Consider the following 18,249-nt stretch of genomic DNA (forward strand, 5'->3'; position numbering starts at 1 on the left):
GTTTAAATGCATATCTTTGGCATTATCGCAATATATCTCCAACAGTTACCCTTCGCACAATATGACTGATAAAAATATAGCCTTATAGCCTGCTCCCGCGGTGTGCCACACTGGTTGCGAAGGCACTAAAGCAGATATATATCCTAAGCCACAGGTGAGGGCCTATTACAAGGCAAGAGAGAGGTCCTTTAACAAACGGTATCACCAGAGGCAGGTAGGAGGTAAAAGGCTTTTATTACATTCCATCCAATGACGGTTGAATGTTTCAAATTAAAAAGAGGAAAACAGAAAGTCGAACATTGGGAGCAGAAGGCTTACACCATCCGTTATTATACCGGAGCAAATTCATTGTCTTTAATCGAGCGCTCAACATTGAAATCTTCACAGCTTTATGCCTCAAATTCATACTGATGTGCATGTAGACTCCACCCACCATGTAGACAACTTACATAGCCCGTCACTACAATGTTAAAAAATATAGCATCAGTTTCCTTACCCTAACTGGTCTTTTTGTCCAAGGTGGAGTCGACCAAGAGCAGCAGGGGATATTATTTTCAGCATCTTGCTCCCACCAAAGCTTTTTCATTTTTATCCAGTATGCCCGGATCTCTTCCTGAAAAGCAAAATATAACAACATTTTGTTGCGTCAACCAAACACATAGGCGTCATTGCGTTTCACTGTAACACTAAATTATAACACGCAGTGGTGTTTACTCTACAAGCTTTTGCCTTTACCTGACGGTGTCAAGCGCCATGTGTTTTCTTTATTTATATGGGTTTAAGACAACTTGCACTTTGATATGACTGTGAGCTCTATATGGCAGTGTTATTTAAATTCAAAGCATTTTGCCCGGCTCAAGGCCCTCAGGCATCACTTTTCTGACAAGCTATTCATGTGAGGACTACTCATCGCTGCATATTGGTGGATGCATACTCTGTTGCACGTACCCCACGCTATCAGTGCTATTTCAAACCTAGTCATATAGTTGAGGGCACTGCTCATCCACCGCTCACTCCAGAAATTGTACTCGCAAGTGCACCTGCATCATTGTACTTCATTCTGACACTCCTCTTATCTATGAGGGCACTGATTCTACGACCAGCTTCCTGCCATCATCTGAGCTCACGAGTGCCAGTGTTTTACTGTACCCTGACCTGTCCTGGTGTGTAGGACTGTGGAATGTATGACTTTACAACGCATTCCGTTGTAACCCATGCCTTTACCACGCATGTGTTACAACGCGAATGCCATCACCACACATATCCTTTACCACGAAAATGCCTTTAACATACTTTTACAACGATTTTCGTTGTTATATTTTGCATGTTAATGGCATTTTCTTGTTAAAGGATATCGCACTATAAATCTACCCTTTAAATTTAACCCTGCGCGACACCACCCCCTCATTCCCCCTTACCTCTCCTCGATCTTCGTTGTTGACTTCTACTACATCGTTAAGAGGAAGCGGAAGTGTCCTTCCGTTTCCTCTAATGACGTGGATTGCCTCCACATCTCTCTTTAAATGACGGAATCAGGTGTTTTTTTTGTATATTTTATTTTTGGGGGTGCCCCTCCAAGCCCTCTTTTTAAATCCTAAGTTTTTTTTCGAATTTCGTAGTAAAGGTATGCGTGGTAAGCCCGGAATGTGGATCGGATAATCAAGTCCTTACAGCGGTCAGTGTCTTTTTGGAATTCTCTACCACTCTCGTTGATGGGACGGCTGGCCGTTGCCAAAATGGTATTGCTCCCTAGGACGTTATATGTCCTCCAGAACTCATTATGTCCGCTCCCCCCACGAGTTTTCAGCACTCTCAATACGTTACTCACGTCCCTGCTATGGGCGGGCCGACGCAGCAGGGCAGCTCTTCACACCGTTGTTCGCAGCTACGAGGAGGGGGGCCTCGAAGCTCCAAGCTTCGACCTATATTATTACGCGGCCCAGTTACAACATGCGACCCGGTGGTTTACAGACACAGACAATTGGGAGACACGCCTCCTCTCTGGTAGGGTAGACATCCAGACACTACAGGTCGCCCTGATGCAGGGTAGGGGGGCGGACACGTCCCTTCCCTATGTTGTGCGACACACGGCCGGTATATGGCAGCGGTTTGTTGAGAAGGTCTTACGGAGGGCACCCTTTCATAGGGAGCTCCCGAACTGGATACTGGCCCCCTTCATCGACATGGGGCAATATATGTCTTTTCAATCTTGGAGGGAGGGTGGTTGCGAAGTTCTGGCTGACCTTTACCCTAACAAGACCTTCCTTACCTACGAGCAGGCGGAAGAGACTTTTGGCCTTGGAAGGGGACAATTCCTACACTACCGGGGACTCCAGGATGTGGTGAAGGTCACCTGGTCCCAGTACCCAGACGCTCCGCCCCTGACCCACACCTTGGACATCCTCCTTTTTCTGCGGCAAGGGGCGTAAACTGATTTCTCTCCTGTACAAGGCCATGAAACAGGATTCAAACCCCCCGGTGCCACCATCCCGGGCTGCCTGGGAGTCGGATCTCGGCATTCTGCTGGACAGAGACAATGGGCACACATAGGCTCCCTCACGCGTACGGTTTCATGCAACGCAAGGTTTAAACTGACGCACTTTAATTTTTTACACAGCACCTACCTAACCCCGGTATCCCTGAAGCGTATCTCTGGGGAGAGGGGAGATGGATGCCCTAGATGTGGCGCTGAGAAAGCGGGCTTCCTACACTTAGCATGGGACTGCCCTTTGATCAAACAATTCTGGGTGGGGGTGGTGGAGCGAATAGTTGCAGCTACAGGCCTTCGGATGGCGCTCAAAACCCTGCATTGTCTGCTTGCATTAGTCCGGAAACCCAAGAAAAGAAACTCTCGTATAAATTCCTACAATTAATGTTGGTACTAGCCAGGCGCAGGGTGGCGATAACTTAGATGGGGCAGAGGGCCCCGGAGATACCCACTTGGCTTAGAGATGTCCGAGAGTGGTCCCTGGCCGAGGAAACCCACATGCAGCTCACTCGGAGGGATGAGAAGCTACAGGACGACTTAATGGCCTGGCGCGTTATGTGTGCGTCTGGGCTGGCAGAAGAGGAGCCCTCCCCACAGGGCACAACTGACAGTGAGGGCAGTGGGTTGGACACGCCCGTTGGGTCTGGGTCGGATGGGGAACGAGAGGGTCGACCGTAGTGATGTTCACCGCCTGTATCAGTGCCATGCCCGGTTCCTTCCTCTTGGTGCTATAATTGTATGTTATAGTTTCCTTTCCCCAGGAGTACTTTCCCTCCCTGATGCCGCCTGTAGTCCTAAGTGCCGCTAAAAAGGTCGTCGATCTACCTGCATACACTGATTTGATGCCAGTTGTGTGTTATTGTTTATAATATATAAACTGAAAGGAATATGCTACTTACCAGTATGCATCTGTTCTTGGCATGTAGAGCTGCAGATCTACACACTTTTGCATAGATCGCCATCTGGTGTTGGGCCCGGATGTTTGCAGTTTGTTTTTCCTCTTGGAAAGTCTTTGGAAGTCACGAGGTCGGTGACTCCTCCCTTGGTTCGTATTGCGCATAGGCTTTGGCTCCATCCTCAGATAGTTTTTCGCCAACAGGGAAAGATGGAGCGTAGTAATAACAGTGAAGAAACCCATGTGTGTTGTATCTAAATAAGATAGACCGGAACAGATACAGGTAGCCGGGGAGGCGGGTGGGCGTGTGTAGATCTGCAGCTCTACAGCTCTACATGCCAAGAACAGATGCATACTGGTAAGTAGCATATTCCATTCGAGGCATATGAGCTGCAGATTACACACTTTTGCATAGACTATATAGCAGTTCCCAACCTTAGCGGCGACCACCGGTATCTGTTGCAGTGGTTTGAAAAAGTGTTTTTAGTACAGCCTGGCCCACACTAGCTTGTTGCTTGGTTTGCACATCTACACAGTAATGTTTAGTGAAAGTGTGCGGTGTTGACCATGTAGCTGCCTTGCAGATATCATCTAAGGATTAGTTACTTACCTGTAATCCTAGTTCTCATCCAGGGGTATACTCATCAAAGTCATAATCTATGAATAATCCCCGCCCATGTGCGGGATCCCGGAGCATATAGAAAATACATATATATACATATATATATACATATGTGAAAACATATAAATGCAGCCTAATAATGTTCAAAACATGGCAATGCTGTAAATTACATATTTTTGCATAGTAGTGCCCCCGTAACCCGTAAGGAAAAAAGGAAGCATCAGGCAAATTATAACACAGCACTGCTTTATTGCCATAAAGCAACATGTAATTGTAGGCATTCGCCAGTAGGCTGCAGTAGAGTATCAAGAAACCAAGAAAACTGACACCCTGCCTTTAAGGCATTAGAGTAGGGGGACCGTGCGTTTAAGGCCTGCCTGTGACCCCCTGCTCCCATGATGCACTACAGGTGGCAGTTGGGCCAGTTCTTTTTGGCGGTGCCTCCGCACCTGAGTAGATCTGTCTTCCATACATTACTTATTTAAAGAGAAAACATTGCTCGTCCGGGGAGGTGGGTGGGTCGCTTATGACTTTGATGAGTATACCCCTGGATGAGAACTAGGATTACAGGTAAGTAACTAATCCTTCTCATCCAGGGGATACTCATCAATAGTCATAATCTATGAATAGAGTAGCAAGTCCATACCCAAAATCTCACGGACGAGCAAACAACAGTTAAAAAACAAACAGCAAAACACATTTTGCATTTACAGTTATGCAAACAGGTTCCTCAGAGAAGCCTGCCCCACCTGGGCGTTGGCCTGCGCGTCTGAATCTAGGCAGTAATGGCGCGTAAAAGTATGGACTGAGCGCCATGTAGCCGCTTTACAGATCTCAGACATGGGAACGTTGCGAAGGAGTGCTACAGTAGAAGCTTTCCCTCGAGTAGAGTGTGCTCTAGATTTACCCTGTAGAACTTTGTGGGACAGTTGGTAAGCCAAAGCTATACAAGAGACAATCCATCTAGAGATAGACCTCTTGGCCGCAGCCAGCCCGGTATTAGTGGGCCCATAGTTAACAAAGAGCCTGTCTGACTTTCTAAGAGTAAGGGTCTTAGCTAGATAGAATTTCAAAACCCTCCGGAGGTCAAGAGAGTGTAGAGCTCTCTCCGGGGGAGTGGTCGGCTGAGGAAAGAAGGTGGGCAACGTGATCACCTGATTAATATGGAAGTCCGAAACCACCTTGGGCAGGAAGCTCGGATGAGTACGGAGCACCACCCTATTAGTATGAAACACAGTGTAAGGTTCCTTGCAGCAGAGGGCCTGAATTTCACTAACCCTAAGGGCCGAAGTGATGGCTACTAAGAAGGCAGCCTTTCAGGTCAAATGTTGCAAGGAGGCCTTATGAATCGGCTCAAAAGGAGCTCCCATCAGCTTAGAGAGAACGATATTAAGCTCCCAGGAAGGGGAAGGAGACCTTACAGGTGGGTAAACTTTCTTAAGCCCTTCTAAGAAATCCTTTACCACTGGCATCTGAAAGAATGAGGTCTGGGTAGGAGACTTCCTATAGGCTGTAATAGCCGCTAAGTGTACTCTGATGGACGAGTACTTTAACCCAGACTTCGCCAAGTACAGTAAGTAGGGGAGAATAACCTGTTCTTGACCCCGGATCGGATCAAGGGCGTTATCTCTACACCAGAAGCAGAATCTTTTCCATTTAAAGCCATACAACTTCCTCGTGGAGGGCCTCTTTGCCTCCCGAAGAATGCTCATACAGTCCGGTGGAAGATCTAGATGTCCGTACTGGATGAATTCAGGAGCCATGCCGTCAAGCGGAGGGAGGGGAGATTGGGGTGGAACACTCTCCCCTTGTCCTTGGTCAGCAAGTTCGGCAGGCATGGCAACCTCCTCTGTGGTACCTCCGACAGCTGGAGTAGATCTGGGTACCACCACTGCCGGGGCCACTCCGGTGCTATTAGGATCATCCGAGTTCTGGCCCTGTAGAACTTCTGAATCACAGCCGGGATGAGAGGGAGAGGAGGAAAAGCGTAAAGCAATGTCCTCGACCAGCTGATCAAAAGCGCGTTCCCCTGCGACCCTCGTTGAGGGAACCTGGAGGCGAAGACGGGGCATTTCTTGTTGTCCGCGTCTGCGAACAGATCGATGTCCGGTATGCCCCACAAGCGGAAGATGTCTTGAGCGACGTCTTCGTTGAGCACCCAGTCGTGCGCTTCGACGAAGTCTCTGCTGAGGCCGTCCGCCTGCACGTTCAGGGTCCCTGGCAGGTGAACAGCGACGATCGTCAGGTTTCTCGCCAGAAGCCATTTCCAGATTGACTGGGCCTCCAGAGACAGGACCCGTGATCTGGTCCCTCCTTGCTTGTTCAGATAGAACATAGTCGTGGTGTTGTCCGTCTGAACCTGAACATAGTCGGTCTGCAGGGATGGGTACAGGGACTTGAGAGCGAGATGGACTGCTCGGAGCTCCAAGAAGTTGATGTGATAGCTCTGTTCGGTAGCGGACCAGAGACCTTGTACTTGAAGCCGGCTCATATGAGCCCCCCAGCCCTGCATGGAGGCGTCTGTGACCACTGTCTGTGTCGGAGGCGCCTGATGGAAAGGGACGCCGTGAAGCAGATGGGAGCGCTTCATCCACCACCGGATGGAATCCTTGGCGGCTTGATGAAGGGTAATGTGATCTTCCCAGCGGTCGGACCTCTGCGACCACTGATCCTCTAGGTCTTGTTGCAGAGGACGCATGTGCAGACGTGCGTTGGGCACGATGTAGATGCACGAGGCCATGGATCCCAGGAGAGATGACACTTGTCTGGCTGTGGGATATTCCGTGCTGAGAAGCGTGCAGCTTTTTTGCAGCATGGAGGATAACCTCTCCTCCGAAGGACACACGCTTGCGCTTGAGGAGTCTAGAGAGGCGCCCAGGTAGTGGATCCGCTGAGTTGGATTGAGGATCGACTTCCTGTAGTTGACCTGAAGGCCCAACGAGTGTAGAAGGTTTAGGCAGAACGAGAGATGACTTTTAAGAGCCAGTCGTCTAGATAGGGATAGACGAATATCTTCCGTTTGCGGAGAAATGCAGCCACCACCGCCATGCACTTTGAGAATGTTCGTGGCGCGGACTTGAGGCCGAATGGCAGGACCTTGTATTGATAATGTTGGCGAAAGATGCGAAATCTGAGAAACTTCCGATGTTTCGCTGAGACAGGAATGTGGAAGTATGCATCCTGTAAGTCGATGGCACACATCCAGTCAGCCTGGTGTAGATGTGGGAAGATCTGGTGCAGTGCTAGCATCCTGAATTTTTCTCTTCTGAGAAATCTGTTGAGTAGGCGGAGATCGAGGATGGGTCTGTAGTCTCCGATCACTCCTCTTTTCTGAACAAGAAAATACCGGGAATACACTCCCTGATTTCTCTGCCTGTTTGGAACGTCCTCTATGGCGTTTTTGGAGAGGAGAGTGGCAACTTCGTCCTTTAAAAGCTTGTTTTGGCTGGGAGGGAGTGGCTGTTTCCGTGGGGGTACCTGCGGAGGGGGAGATTTGAACCTCAGCAAGTAGCCACGCTCTACAATACTCAGCACCCATCTGTCATTTGTAATTGTATTCCACTCTGCCAGGTGAGCGGTGATACTTCCTCCTACCGGAGTGGCGAACGAGCGCGGAGGAAGTAAGTTTTCACTGCTTGGGAGGTTGCTTGTTAGAGGACTGCTGCTGTTTAGCATTTCCTCTTCCTCTGCCCCGGCCCCTTTGCTAAAACTGGGACCTCTGTTGGTTTTGAGAGGACCATTGGGGCGTTTGAACGCGCTGGTGAAAGGCACGTTTGTCGCCCTGGCGAAAGCGCTTGCGGAACTCTTTGCGTTTTTCCAGTCCCACAGCCTTTACGGTGTCCAATTCCGTTTTCATCTTGCTCATTTGGTCGTCCGCATGAGCTCCAAATAGCGATGATCCATTAAACGGCAGGTTAAGAATTCTTTTCTGCGCATCTGGTTTGAGGCCCGTTAATCTGAGCCAGGCCGAACGGCGGGAGCAGATGCCATGGGAGTAGCCATGCGCGGCTAGGTCTGATGCATCCGCCGCTGCGCTTATTACTTGGTTGGCCACCAGTCCGCCTTCATGGAGGATCTCCGTGAAGTCCTGCCTGTCCTCCCTAGGCAATTTCTCCACGAATCTGGCCTGGGAATCCCATAGGGAACGATCATACCTCCCCAGCAGGGCTGAAGTGCTAGCGACCTTCATGTGCGAGGCAGAGGTGTTGCACATTCTCCTGCCGTAGGAGTCCATCAGCTTGCTGTCCTTCTCAGGGGGGACAGAAGCAGATACTGAGGCTGAGTGAGACTTCATGGCCGCCGCCACTATCACCGAATCCGCTGGCGGGTCCGCCCTCAAGAATAAAGGGTCCTCGGTCGGAGCCTTGTACTTCTTTGCTATTCTCGAGGGGACCGAGCCCGCTGTAGCCGGTGTAAGGAACGTGGCCATCGCTGGTTCTAACAATCCTGGCACCAACGGGAGCAGAGGTCTGGGAGCTGACCGATGGTGTAAAGTATCAAAGATCACAGAAGTGGGTGCCTGAGGGACATGCAGTGCGATGTTCAACTTCTGCGCCCCTCTACCCAGGACGTCCGAGAAAGTTATAATGTCATCCACCGGGGACACTCGTGATGGAGGCGTGGATGAAAAAGTAGGAGAGTAGTCCCGGACTGAGGATCTTGTGGATGAAGTCCCAGTGGACGACCTGGTGCGTCGCCTCTTGTGGGAGCGTTCGCTATGGTGAGCGGTGACACTTCCTCCCACCGGAGTGGCGAACGAGTGCGGAGGAAGTAAGTTTTCACTGCTTGGGAGGTTGCTTGTTAGAGGACTGCTGCTGTTTAGCATTTCCTCTTCCTCTGCCCCGGCCCCTTTGCTGAAACTGGGACCTCTGTTGGTTTTGAGAGGACCATTGGGGCGTTTGAACGCGCTGGTGAAAGGCACGTTTGTCGCCCTGGCGAAAGCGCTTGCGGAACTCTTTGCGTTTTTCCAGTCCCACAGCCTTTACAGTGTCCAATTCCGTTTTCATCTTGCTCATTTGGTCGTCCGCATGAGCTCCAAATAGCGATGATCCATTAAACGGCAGGTTAAGAATCCTTTTCTGCGCATCTGGTTTGAGGGCTGTTAATCTGAGCCAGGCCGAACGGCGGGAGCAGATGCCATGGGAGTAGCCATGCGCGGCTAGGTCTGATGCATCCGCCGCTGCGCTTATTACTTGGTTTGCCACCAGTCCGCCTTCATGTAGGATCTCCGTGAAGTCCTGCCTGTCCTCCCTAGGCAATCTCTCCACGAATCTGGCCAGGGAATCCCATAGGGAACGATCATACCTCCCTAGCAGGGCTGAAGCGCTAGCGACCTTCATGTGCGCGGCAGATGTGTTGCACATTCTCCTGCCGTAGGAGTCCATCAGCTTGCTGTCCTTCTCAGGGGGGACAGAAGCAGATATTGAGGCTGAGTGAGACTTCATGGCCGCCGCCACTATCACCGAATCCGCTGGCGGGTCCGCCCTCAAGAATAAAGGGTCCTCGGTCGGAGCCTTGTACTTCTTTGCTATTCTCGAGGGGACCGAGCCCACTGTAGCTGGTGTAAGGAACGTGGCCATCGCTGGTTCTAACAATCCTGGCACCAACGGGAGCAGAGGTCTGGGAGCTGACCGATGGTGTAAAGTGTCAAAGATCACAGAAGTGGGTGCCTGAGGGGCGTGCAGTGCGATGTTCAACTTTTGCGCCCCTCTACCCAGGACGTCCGAGAAAGTTATAATGTCATCCACCGGGGACACTCGCGATGGAGGCGTGGATGAAAAAGTAGGAGAATAGTCCCGGACTGAGGATCTTGTGGATGCAGTCCCAGTGGACGACCTGGTGCGTCGCCTCTTGTGGGAGCGTTCGCTTTGGTGAGCCCTTGATCCTGATCTGCGCTTGGACGGAGATCTTGGACGTTTTGGCGCGGTGCGACGGTCCCTGGAACGAGACCGGCGTGGTGAAATTGGCCGTGGATCCCTCGGAGGCGATTTACTCCTGCGCGGTGGGGAATACATGCGGGAGTAGTCCGATCCCGGACTCCGACATGCGGCAGCGCCCACATCTCGTAACCAGCGCGGTGACAGTCCAAAGCGCTCTGGAGCCTCGGGTGATCTTTCCGGAGATATTTGCACGATGTGCAGACCCGGAGATTATGACTGTTCTCCTGGGGACCTCTCCGCGGGCGGTCCAGTTTTCGCCCTCGACGTCGAATCCCTTGACGTCGACGACGTCTGCGTCACCATCGGCAAGTGTGAGGTATGCCGTTCTGGTCTCGACGGCGGTCTCGACGCCGATCGCGGAGACCACAACGTCGATCTCCTCTTCTCTGGCACCTGACGTCGGCTAGATGACCTCGACGTCGGCCGTGTCTTCGACGTCGACCTCTCTCGACGTCGACTGGGCGACTTCGACGGCGACCTCTCTCGACGTCGACCAAGCGACTGCGACGTCGACCTCTCTCGACGTCGACTGGGCGACTTCGCCGTCGACCTCTCTCGACGTCGACTGGGCGACTTCGACGTCGACCTCTCTCGACGTCGACGTGGTGATCTTGACGCCGATCTCGACGTCGACCTTCTATGTCGCCGAGTGGGGGTAACCATCGACGGCGACCGGCCCACTCGCGGCGGAATGTACGTCGCCGCATCTCTCGACGTCGACCCCCTCGAGGGTGGCGGAGAGTGTCTCGACGTCGACGGAAGCCTCGACGTCGATGGAGACAGTCCAGATGTCACTAGACTAGCAGCCTTCGAGCCCGAAGGGCCGCCTCTCGACGCCGACTTACTTTTGCGCGGCGGAGACTCTTGATGGTGGGATGAATCCCTCGACGCCGAAGTTCTCTGCCTTTTCGCCGGCATCCTCGACGTCGAACCTCTTGGACTCCTGGTCTTCTTGGAGCCCGAGGAGCTGGTATGTCGCCGTTTCTGTACTTGCGTAGCTGAAGAAGGTGGTCTTGATGAGGAATGCTCGCCTTCACGACGGCTTCGTTCCTTCTCCAGTCTTGCATGCAGTTTAATGCGCTGTCTGTCCCTCAGAGTGCGCTTTGAGAACTTCTGGCAGTGGGGACACTGGTCAGGATCGTGTTTTGATGGTAAACACACAATACACACCGAGTGTGGATCCGCCAGTGCCATTTTATTACCACAAGAAGGGCATTTCCTAAATAAAGGAGACATTCTGACTGGAAAAAATTGGAAAATTCACTGGAAACCAGCAGAATCAGCCCTTAAAAACCAGAAAACGTCGAAAAAAGCTTGAAAAAGCTGTAATTCAAAATTTCAGTCAAAAAACTGAAGAGCTCAAGCTCCAGGATCCTCACAGAAGGAGCCGGAAAAAAGAACTGGCCCAACTGCCACCTGTAGTGCATCATGGGAGCAGGGGGTCACAGGCAGGCCTTAAAGGCACGGTCCCCCTACTCTAATGCCTTAAAGGCAGGGTGTCAGTTTTCTTGGTTTCTTGATACTCTACTGCAGCCTACTGGCGAATGCCTACAATTACATGTTGCTTTATGGCAATAAAGCAGTGCTGTGTTATAATTTGCCTGATGCTTCCTTTTTTCCTTACGGGTTACGGGGGCACTACTATGCAAAAATATGTAATTTACAGCATTGCCATGTTTTGAACATTATTAGGCTGCATTTATATGTTTTCACATATGTATATATATATGTATATATATGTATTTTCTATATGCTCCGGGATCCCGCACATGGGCGGGGATTATTCATAGATTATGACTTTGATGAGTATCCCCTGGATGAGAATGGGATGTTCCCTAGAAAAGCCATAGAAGCCCCTATCTTTCTTGTAGAGTGGGCTTTAGGGGGAACAGATAGAGTGCGTTTTGCTTTGTGGTAGCAAATCTGTATGCATTTTACAATCCACCTAGCTATCCCTGATTTAGAGATGGGGTTGCCTTTATGAGGTGGGGAGAAAGAGACAAACAACTGCTTTGTCTTCCTGAAAGGTTGTGTTCTCTGGATATAGTAAAGCAAGACTCTTAACATCCAGTATGTGTAGAGCCCTTTCTGCAACAGTTTGAGGTTGCGAGAAAAAAAACGGTAGTTCTACCGATTGGTTTAGATGAAAGGGTGAGATGACCTTGGGTAGGAATTTTGGGTTGGTACGTAGGAGAACCTTGTTCGGGTGCATTTGGAGAAAAGGTTCTTGTATAGTAAGTGCTTGTATTTCACCGACCCTCCTAAGGGAGGTGATGGCTACAAGGAAAGCTGTTTTCCATGTGAGGAATTGCAGTTTGCATTTATGAAAGGGTTCGAAAGGTGGTCCCATTAGCCTTGTGAGCACTATATTTAAGTTCCACACAGGTGAGGGTGGCACTCTGGGGGGAATTATTCGTTTTAGGCCTTCCATAAAGGCTTTAATGGCAGGCACTCTGAAAAGTGACAGGTGCTGTCTGTTTTGTAAGTAAGCAGCAATTGCTGCGAGGTGTAGCCGAATGGATGTATATGCTAGGTTACATCTTTGTAGGTGTAGTAAGTAGCATATGATGTGCTGTATGAATGCGTCTAGAGGGCTGATTGTGTTGTGATGGCAGTAAACAACAAATCTTTTCCACTTGGCAGCGTAGCAGGCTCTAGTGGTAGGACGTCTAGCTTCTCTGATAACATTCATACAATCGGGGGGAAGGTTAAGATATCCTAACTCTAGGATTTCAGGAGCCAGATCGCAAGGTTGAGCTGAGTTGGGTCCGGGTGTCTGATCTCTCCATGGTTCTGGGTTAGGAGGCATGGTGAGAGGTGTAATTTTTGGTGTGGCACTACTGAGAGTTCCAGCAACGTGGTGTACCATGGTTGTCTGGCCCATGTTGGAGCTACTAGAATGAGTGTGAGGGAGTGCTGTTGTAGCTTTCGCACCACTAATGGAATTAGTGGGAGAGGTGGAAAGGCGTATGCAAATTTGCCTGACCAGTTCATCCATATCGCATTGCCTTTGGACAATGGGTGTGGGTATCTGGCGGCGAAGCTTGGGCATTTTTTGTTTTCGTGGGTGGCGAATAGGTATATTTGTGGATGTCCCCACATTTGAAAGAACGGGTGAAGAACTTGTGGGTGAAGTTCCCACTTGTGGATCTGCAGCGTCTGTCTGCTGAGCAGATCTGACATGGTGTTCTGGACTCCTGGGACATGTTGGGCTAGGAGAAAGATTTTGTGTGGAATTGCCCATCTCCATATGCTCTGTGCTAGTTGAGAGAGCTGTGGAGAGTGTGTGCCGCCTTGTTTCTGGATGTAGTACATGGCGGTCATGTTGTCCGTGCGGATAAGGACTGCCTTGCCTAAAATCTGTGTGTGAAAGGATTTTAGGGCTAGAAAGATTGCCAGTAGCTCCAGATGATTGATGTGGAGTAACTTTTGTTGCGGCGTCCATGTGCCTTGCACTGTGAGGTGTAGTAGATGAGCTCCCCAGCCGGAGAGCGATGCGTCTTGTTGGAAGGCGGGCCTCGGGGGGGGGGTGTCGGAGAGACCACCCAGAGGGGCCCCCACACGGCACGAAGTAGCCGAGCGCTGCTGAGAAGTCTCCGGGGGGAGGTCCTTCTCCTATAACGTACTAGCACAGTAACACCACCACACAGGACTCAAGGGGATTCAGCAAGACGAGCAGTTCTTTATCAGCCATTATGAAGTTACGATTATCAATATTTACAAGGGGGGATCGAGGGATCCACCAGAGTCTCAAAGTCTTTGGTAGGGACGGGGTAGCGGGACAGTCTTTAGCAGCAGCTTGGTACGAGGGTACCTGGGGCCCAGTTCTTATCCCCACGCTGGAGGGCCTCCGGATCTCGGAGGGGTCGAGCCGCGACGGCGTCAGCAGGGCTCTGGTGTTCAGTCCGTAGAGTTCGAGCCGCGACCAGGTCAGCAGGGCCCTTACAGTGTCTTGGTTCAGCTCGAGCCGCGACGACGTCAGCAGGGCTCCGAGGGAGGTTTCAGCGAGGTTGGGCCGCGACAGCGTCAGCAGGGCTCCGATGTTCCGTGAGGCTTCGTGACCTCAATAAGGTGGAGCCGCGACGCAGTCAGCAGGGCTCGTGGTAGAGTCTCAAGCAAGAGTTCTTCTCCGTTGGGTCGGCCGCGATTCAATCAGCAGGGCTCTCGACTCCGGGATACAACTGCTGTCCTGTTGCAGGTTCGCCCCAGATATAGGTCTGGAGCCCTTTGATGTCCGGACCCTTGCGCCCGAGGGGGTGGAGAGGCCAGACGCCCAGCGGGAGAGGCGCCAGGCCCAGGAGAGCTGTGGGGCGATCGTACCTAGGTGTGGGAGGACGGTTGGGGGTCCCATCGATACTGCCCTCCGCCGGGAGTGGGGAAGTGTTCACGTGGTACCCCCTGGCCAGTTGTTGGTGCCTGGATGTCGGGGGCTTGCCAGGGCGTACAATCCAAAATGGAGGAGCCCCGAGGTGCAGGGGACCTCGTGCGGCTTGGCGAGGGGGAACAGGACCACGCCACGGGGCCGGCTCCAACAAGCGTCCCCCCCAGCTGAAGGCAGGTAGAGTCACCCATCTCCTTGGGGATTCTCCTCGTCGAGGCGGAAGAAGCGGGATAGGCCATCGGCGTTGGCGTGGTCATTGCCGGGCCAGTGTTCGACGGAAAAGTCCATACCTTGCAGCGAGATGGACCACCGCAGCAGCTTGGGGTTCTCGCCTCTCATCTGCATTAACCACCGCAAGGGCCGGTGGTCGGTTTGAACCCGGAAGTGGGTGCCGAAGAGATAGGGCCGGAGCTTCTTGAGGGCCCACACGACAGCAAAGGCCTCTCGCTCGATGGTGCTCCACCGCTGTTCCCGGGGCAATAGCCGTCGGCTGATGAAGGCCACGGGTCTGTCGAGTCCCTCCGCGTTGGCCTGGGACAGGACGGCCCCAATTCCATATTCGGAGGCGTCCGTCTGCACAACGAACTCCTTGCTGTAGTCAGGGGTCTGTAGCACGGGGGCAGTGCACATTGCCGTTTTGAGAGTCTCGAAGGCCGACTGGCAGCGGGGTGTCCAGTGCACCTTCTTGGGCTGCTTCTTGGACGTGAGCTCTGTGAGGGGGCCAACAATGCTCCCATAGTCTTTGATGAATCGCCGGTAGTACCCGGTGAGGCCCAGGAAGGCCCGGACAGCTGTCTGGGTGGTGGGGGGTTCCCAGGCCTGGATGGCCTCAACTTTTGGTTGGAGGGGAGCCACCTGACCGCTCCCCACCTGATGGCCCAGATAGGTCACCGATCCTTGACCTATCTGGCACTTGCTGGCCTTGATCGTGAGCCAGGCCCTTTGGAGGGCGGCCAGGACTGCCTTGAGGTGCCCCAGGTGCTCAGCCCAGTGGTTGCTGTACACGGCAATGTCATCCAAATAAGCCGCGCTGAAGGCCTCTAGCCCGGCCAGAACCTTGTTCACCAGTCTCTGGAAGGTGGCCGGGGCGTTCTTCATGCCGAAGGGCATCACCCGAAAGTGGTAGTGCCCATCAGGGGTGGAGAAAGCGGATCTCTCTCGGGCGCCGGGGGTGAGCTGGATCTGCCAGTACCCGGCGGTGAGGTCAAAATTACTCAGGTAGCAGGCTGCTCCTAAACGGTCGATGAGCTCGTCGGCCCGGGGAAGGGGACGGGCATCGGTCTTGGTAACAGCATTCAGACCCCGGTAGTCCACACAAAATCGTAGCTCCGGGGGATTGCCTGGGGCGGCGGCCTTCGGTACCAGGACAACGGGACTGGCCCACGGGCTGTCGGAGGGCTCGATGACCCCGAGGGCCAGCATCTTTGCCACCTCGCCCTGGATGCAGGCCCGCACCCGGTCGGGTACCCTGTAGGCTCGGTGTCGCATGGGGGGACTGTCCCCAGTGTCGACGTCGTGGACGCACCATGGGGTCACCCCCGGAGTGAGGGAGAAGAGGGCTGCAAAGGGCTGCAACAGCTGCTGACAGTCGTGGCGCTGTTCCGCGGTCAGGGAGGAGGCGAGTTGGACGCCTTCGATGGACCCATCGTGGTCGCTGATCCGGGTAGGGGCTCGGAGTCGTCTTCGCCCCCATCGTCGGTTGCCAGTAGCAGGCTCAGTTCGGTCCGGGCAAAGTGGGGTTTGAGCCGGTTAGCATGTAGGACCCGGAGGGGGTTCCGGGGGGACTCTAGGTCGATTAGGTAGGTGACGGGGCTCTTCTTCTCCACCACCTTGAAGGGCCCAGTCCATTTGTCCTGGAGGGCGCAGGGGTCAACCGGTGCCATGACCCAGACTTGCTGGCCTGGCTCAAACTCAATGGTAGAGGCGTTCTGATCATACCATCGCTTCATGTCCTCCTGGCTGGCCTCGAGGTTGGCTTCGGCCAGGGCTCGGAACCTGCGGGTCTGGTTTCGTAGAGTCAGGAGGTATCGGTAGACGTCGGGAGGGGCATCTTGGGGCTTCATCTCCCAGCCCGCCTTGACCAGGCTGAGGGGTCCGGTATCAGCGTCCGCTTCTCCCTCGCTGGAGGCGGGTGGTGGCGCGGGCCCCTCGGGCCCGGATGCTATGGGCGAGCGTGGGGCCTGGGTGGCCATGGACCGGGTAGTGGCGCAGGCCCATTCGGGTAGCCCCAACATTCGGAGGTGCTCTCGCCGCTCCACCTGAGCCCAGGGAGAACTCTCTAGGTCGTTCCCCAGGAGGCAGTCCACCGGGGCGTCGTCGCGGACAGTCACCTTTAGTATGCCCGTCACCCCTCCCCATTCGAAGGGGACCTGGGCCATCTGGCACATGCTTTCGCTGTTGTCGGCCGTCCGGACGGGGCATAGTACATTGGGCAGGATCTGTTCGGGGGTCACCAGGTGGCAGCGGACAGCGGTGACACTGGTTCCGGTGTCACGGAGGGCCTCGGCCCGTCGTCCATTGATAGTGACCCACTGTTGGTACTTCTGGGTGTTGCTCGGGATGGGTGTTCGGGGCACCATTTCTCGGCTGCCCAGGCAGACCAGGGACATGGCCGCCGGCTCCCACTGAGTGGTTCCTCCGTCAAAGGGTTCTTCTTCTTCCTCCCCTTCCCCCAGGGCGGCAGCCGCCAGCTCTCGGGGCGGGGGCCCGCCGGCCCCACTTCTTCGGTTCATGGGGCAGGCCGGGTCGCTGGCATAGTGTCCGGTTTGTTGGCAGCCGTAGCAGGTTATCGAGGGCCGGGGTCCGGTCCGGGCTGGTGCCGTCCCTCTTCGGGCCAGGTTCGGGGAGAGGTGTTGCTGAGGCGGGCCCTCGAGGCGGACTTCGGGGTGGCCCGGCGGGGATGTCCCGATTCCGGTTCGACCCTCCTCCTCCACCGCGCTGGCGGGGAGGTCCGGTGGTGTTTCTCTGGTACTCCCCCATCGAGTTCCGGGGGACTCAGGTGTTGACCCATCGATCGGCCTCGGCAGCGAGCTTCCGCGGTTCGGTCAGCTTGCTGTCGAGGATGTGTTGTCTTAGCTCCATGAAGCAGTTGTTGGAGAGGTGTTCCCAAATAATGAGGTCGACCAGCTGCCCGTAGGTGGTGACCTTGCTACCCTTGATCCATCCTTCTAGGGCCCTGCTGAAGAAGTCCACATATTCTACCCACGTGGTACCGGGGATTTTTTTGCAGTCTCTGAAACGCTGGTGGTACATTTCCGCGGTTAGTCCGTAGCGGGTGAGCAGGGCCTCCTTCATATGGTCGTAGGAGGTCACCACATCTTCTGGTAGCTGGAGCAGGGTGTGTCGGCCCTCGCTAAGGAACCGCCCCCACAGGCCAGCACCCCAATCCTTCCAGGGCACCCGATGGGAGGTCATGGCCACCTCGTACGCCTTGAACCACTGCTGGATGTCGTCGTTTTTATAGTATTCTTTGACGACATCTTTGGGGATATGCACCTTGGCTTCGGCGGGGGGTGGAGCGTCTCTATTACTGGGGGTGCCGGTCTCCCCCTTCTGGGCCTTGAGTTCGAGTTCTTTGAGGCCCCGTTCGTGTTCAAGGGTCAACCTTTTTTCTTCCAATTCTCGATGCCGCTTTTTCTCCTCTATCTCTTCCTGCAGCCGTAGCTGTTCTAGGGCCATTTTCTTTTCGGCCAGCCGGAGTTCGCCGTCCAGCCGAAGTCGTGCAAGCTCTAGTTCGTGGGTCCGGACCTTCTCCCGCTCTTGTATTTCCTCCACGGAGAGGCCGGTTCCCAGGCTGTCTCTCCCTCCGTTCGCCGGGGTCGGCGCGGGTGGTGTGGCTGCATTTAGGGGCATGGGCCCTTCGTTCTGGGAGGGGTCCGCCTCGGACTCTATCCAGGTTCTCAGGGCTTTCTGCATCTCTTCCTT

General features: G+C 53.7%; 1 protein-coding gene across 8 annotated transcripts in view; it reads right to left on the bottom strand.

Moving 5' to 3' along the window:
* LOC146811006 (uncharacterized) overlaps positions 1-18,249 on the bottom strand; it is a 1,023,327-nt gene that overhangs the window by 407,662 nt on the left and 597,416 nt on the right. For all 8 annotated transcript variants that reach the window (XR_014965769.1, XR_014965768.1, XM_085614480.1 and 5 more), the window contains one exon: positions 497-613. Coding sequence is in view for 6 of the 8 variants with exons in the window: in XM_085614480.1 (XP_085470606.1) it covers positions 497-613 (117 nt within the window). In the remaining 2 variants the exon portion in view is untranslated. The remainder of the gene's footprint in view (positions 1-496; positions 614-18,249) is intronic.

The sequence above is a fragment of the Triturus cristatus genome, chromosome 7, assembly GCF_964204655.1.
Source record: "Triturus cristatus chromosome 7, aTriCri1.1, whole genome shotgun sequence".
Lineage (NCBI taxonomy): Eukaryota > Metazoa > Chordata > Amphibia > Caudata > Salamandridae > Triturus > Triturus cristatus.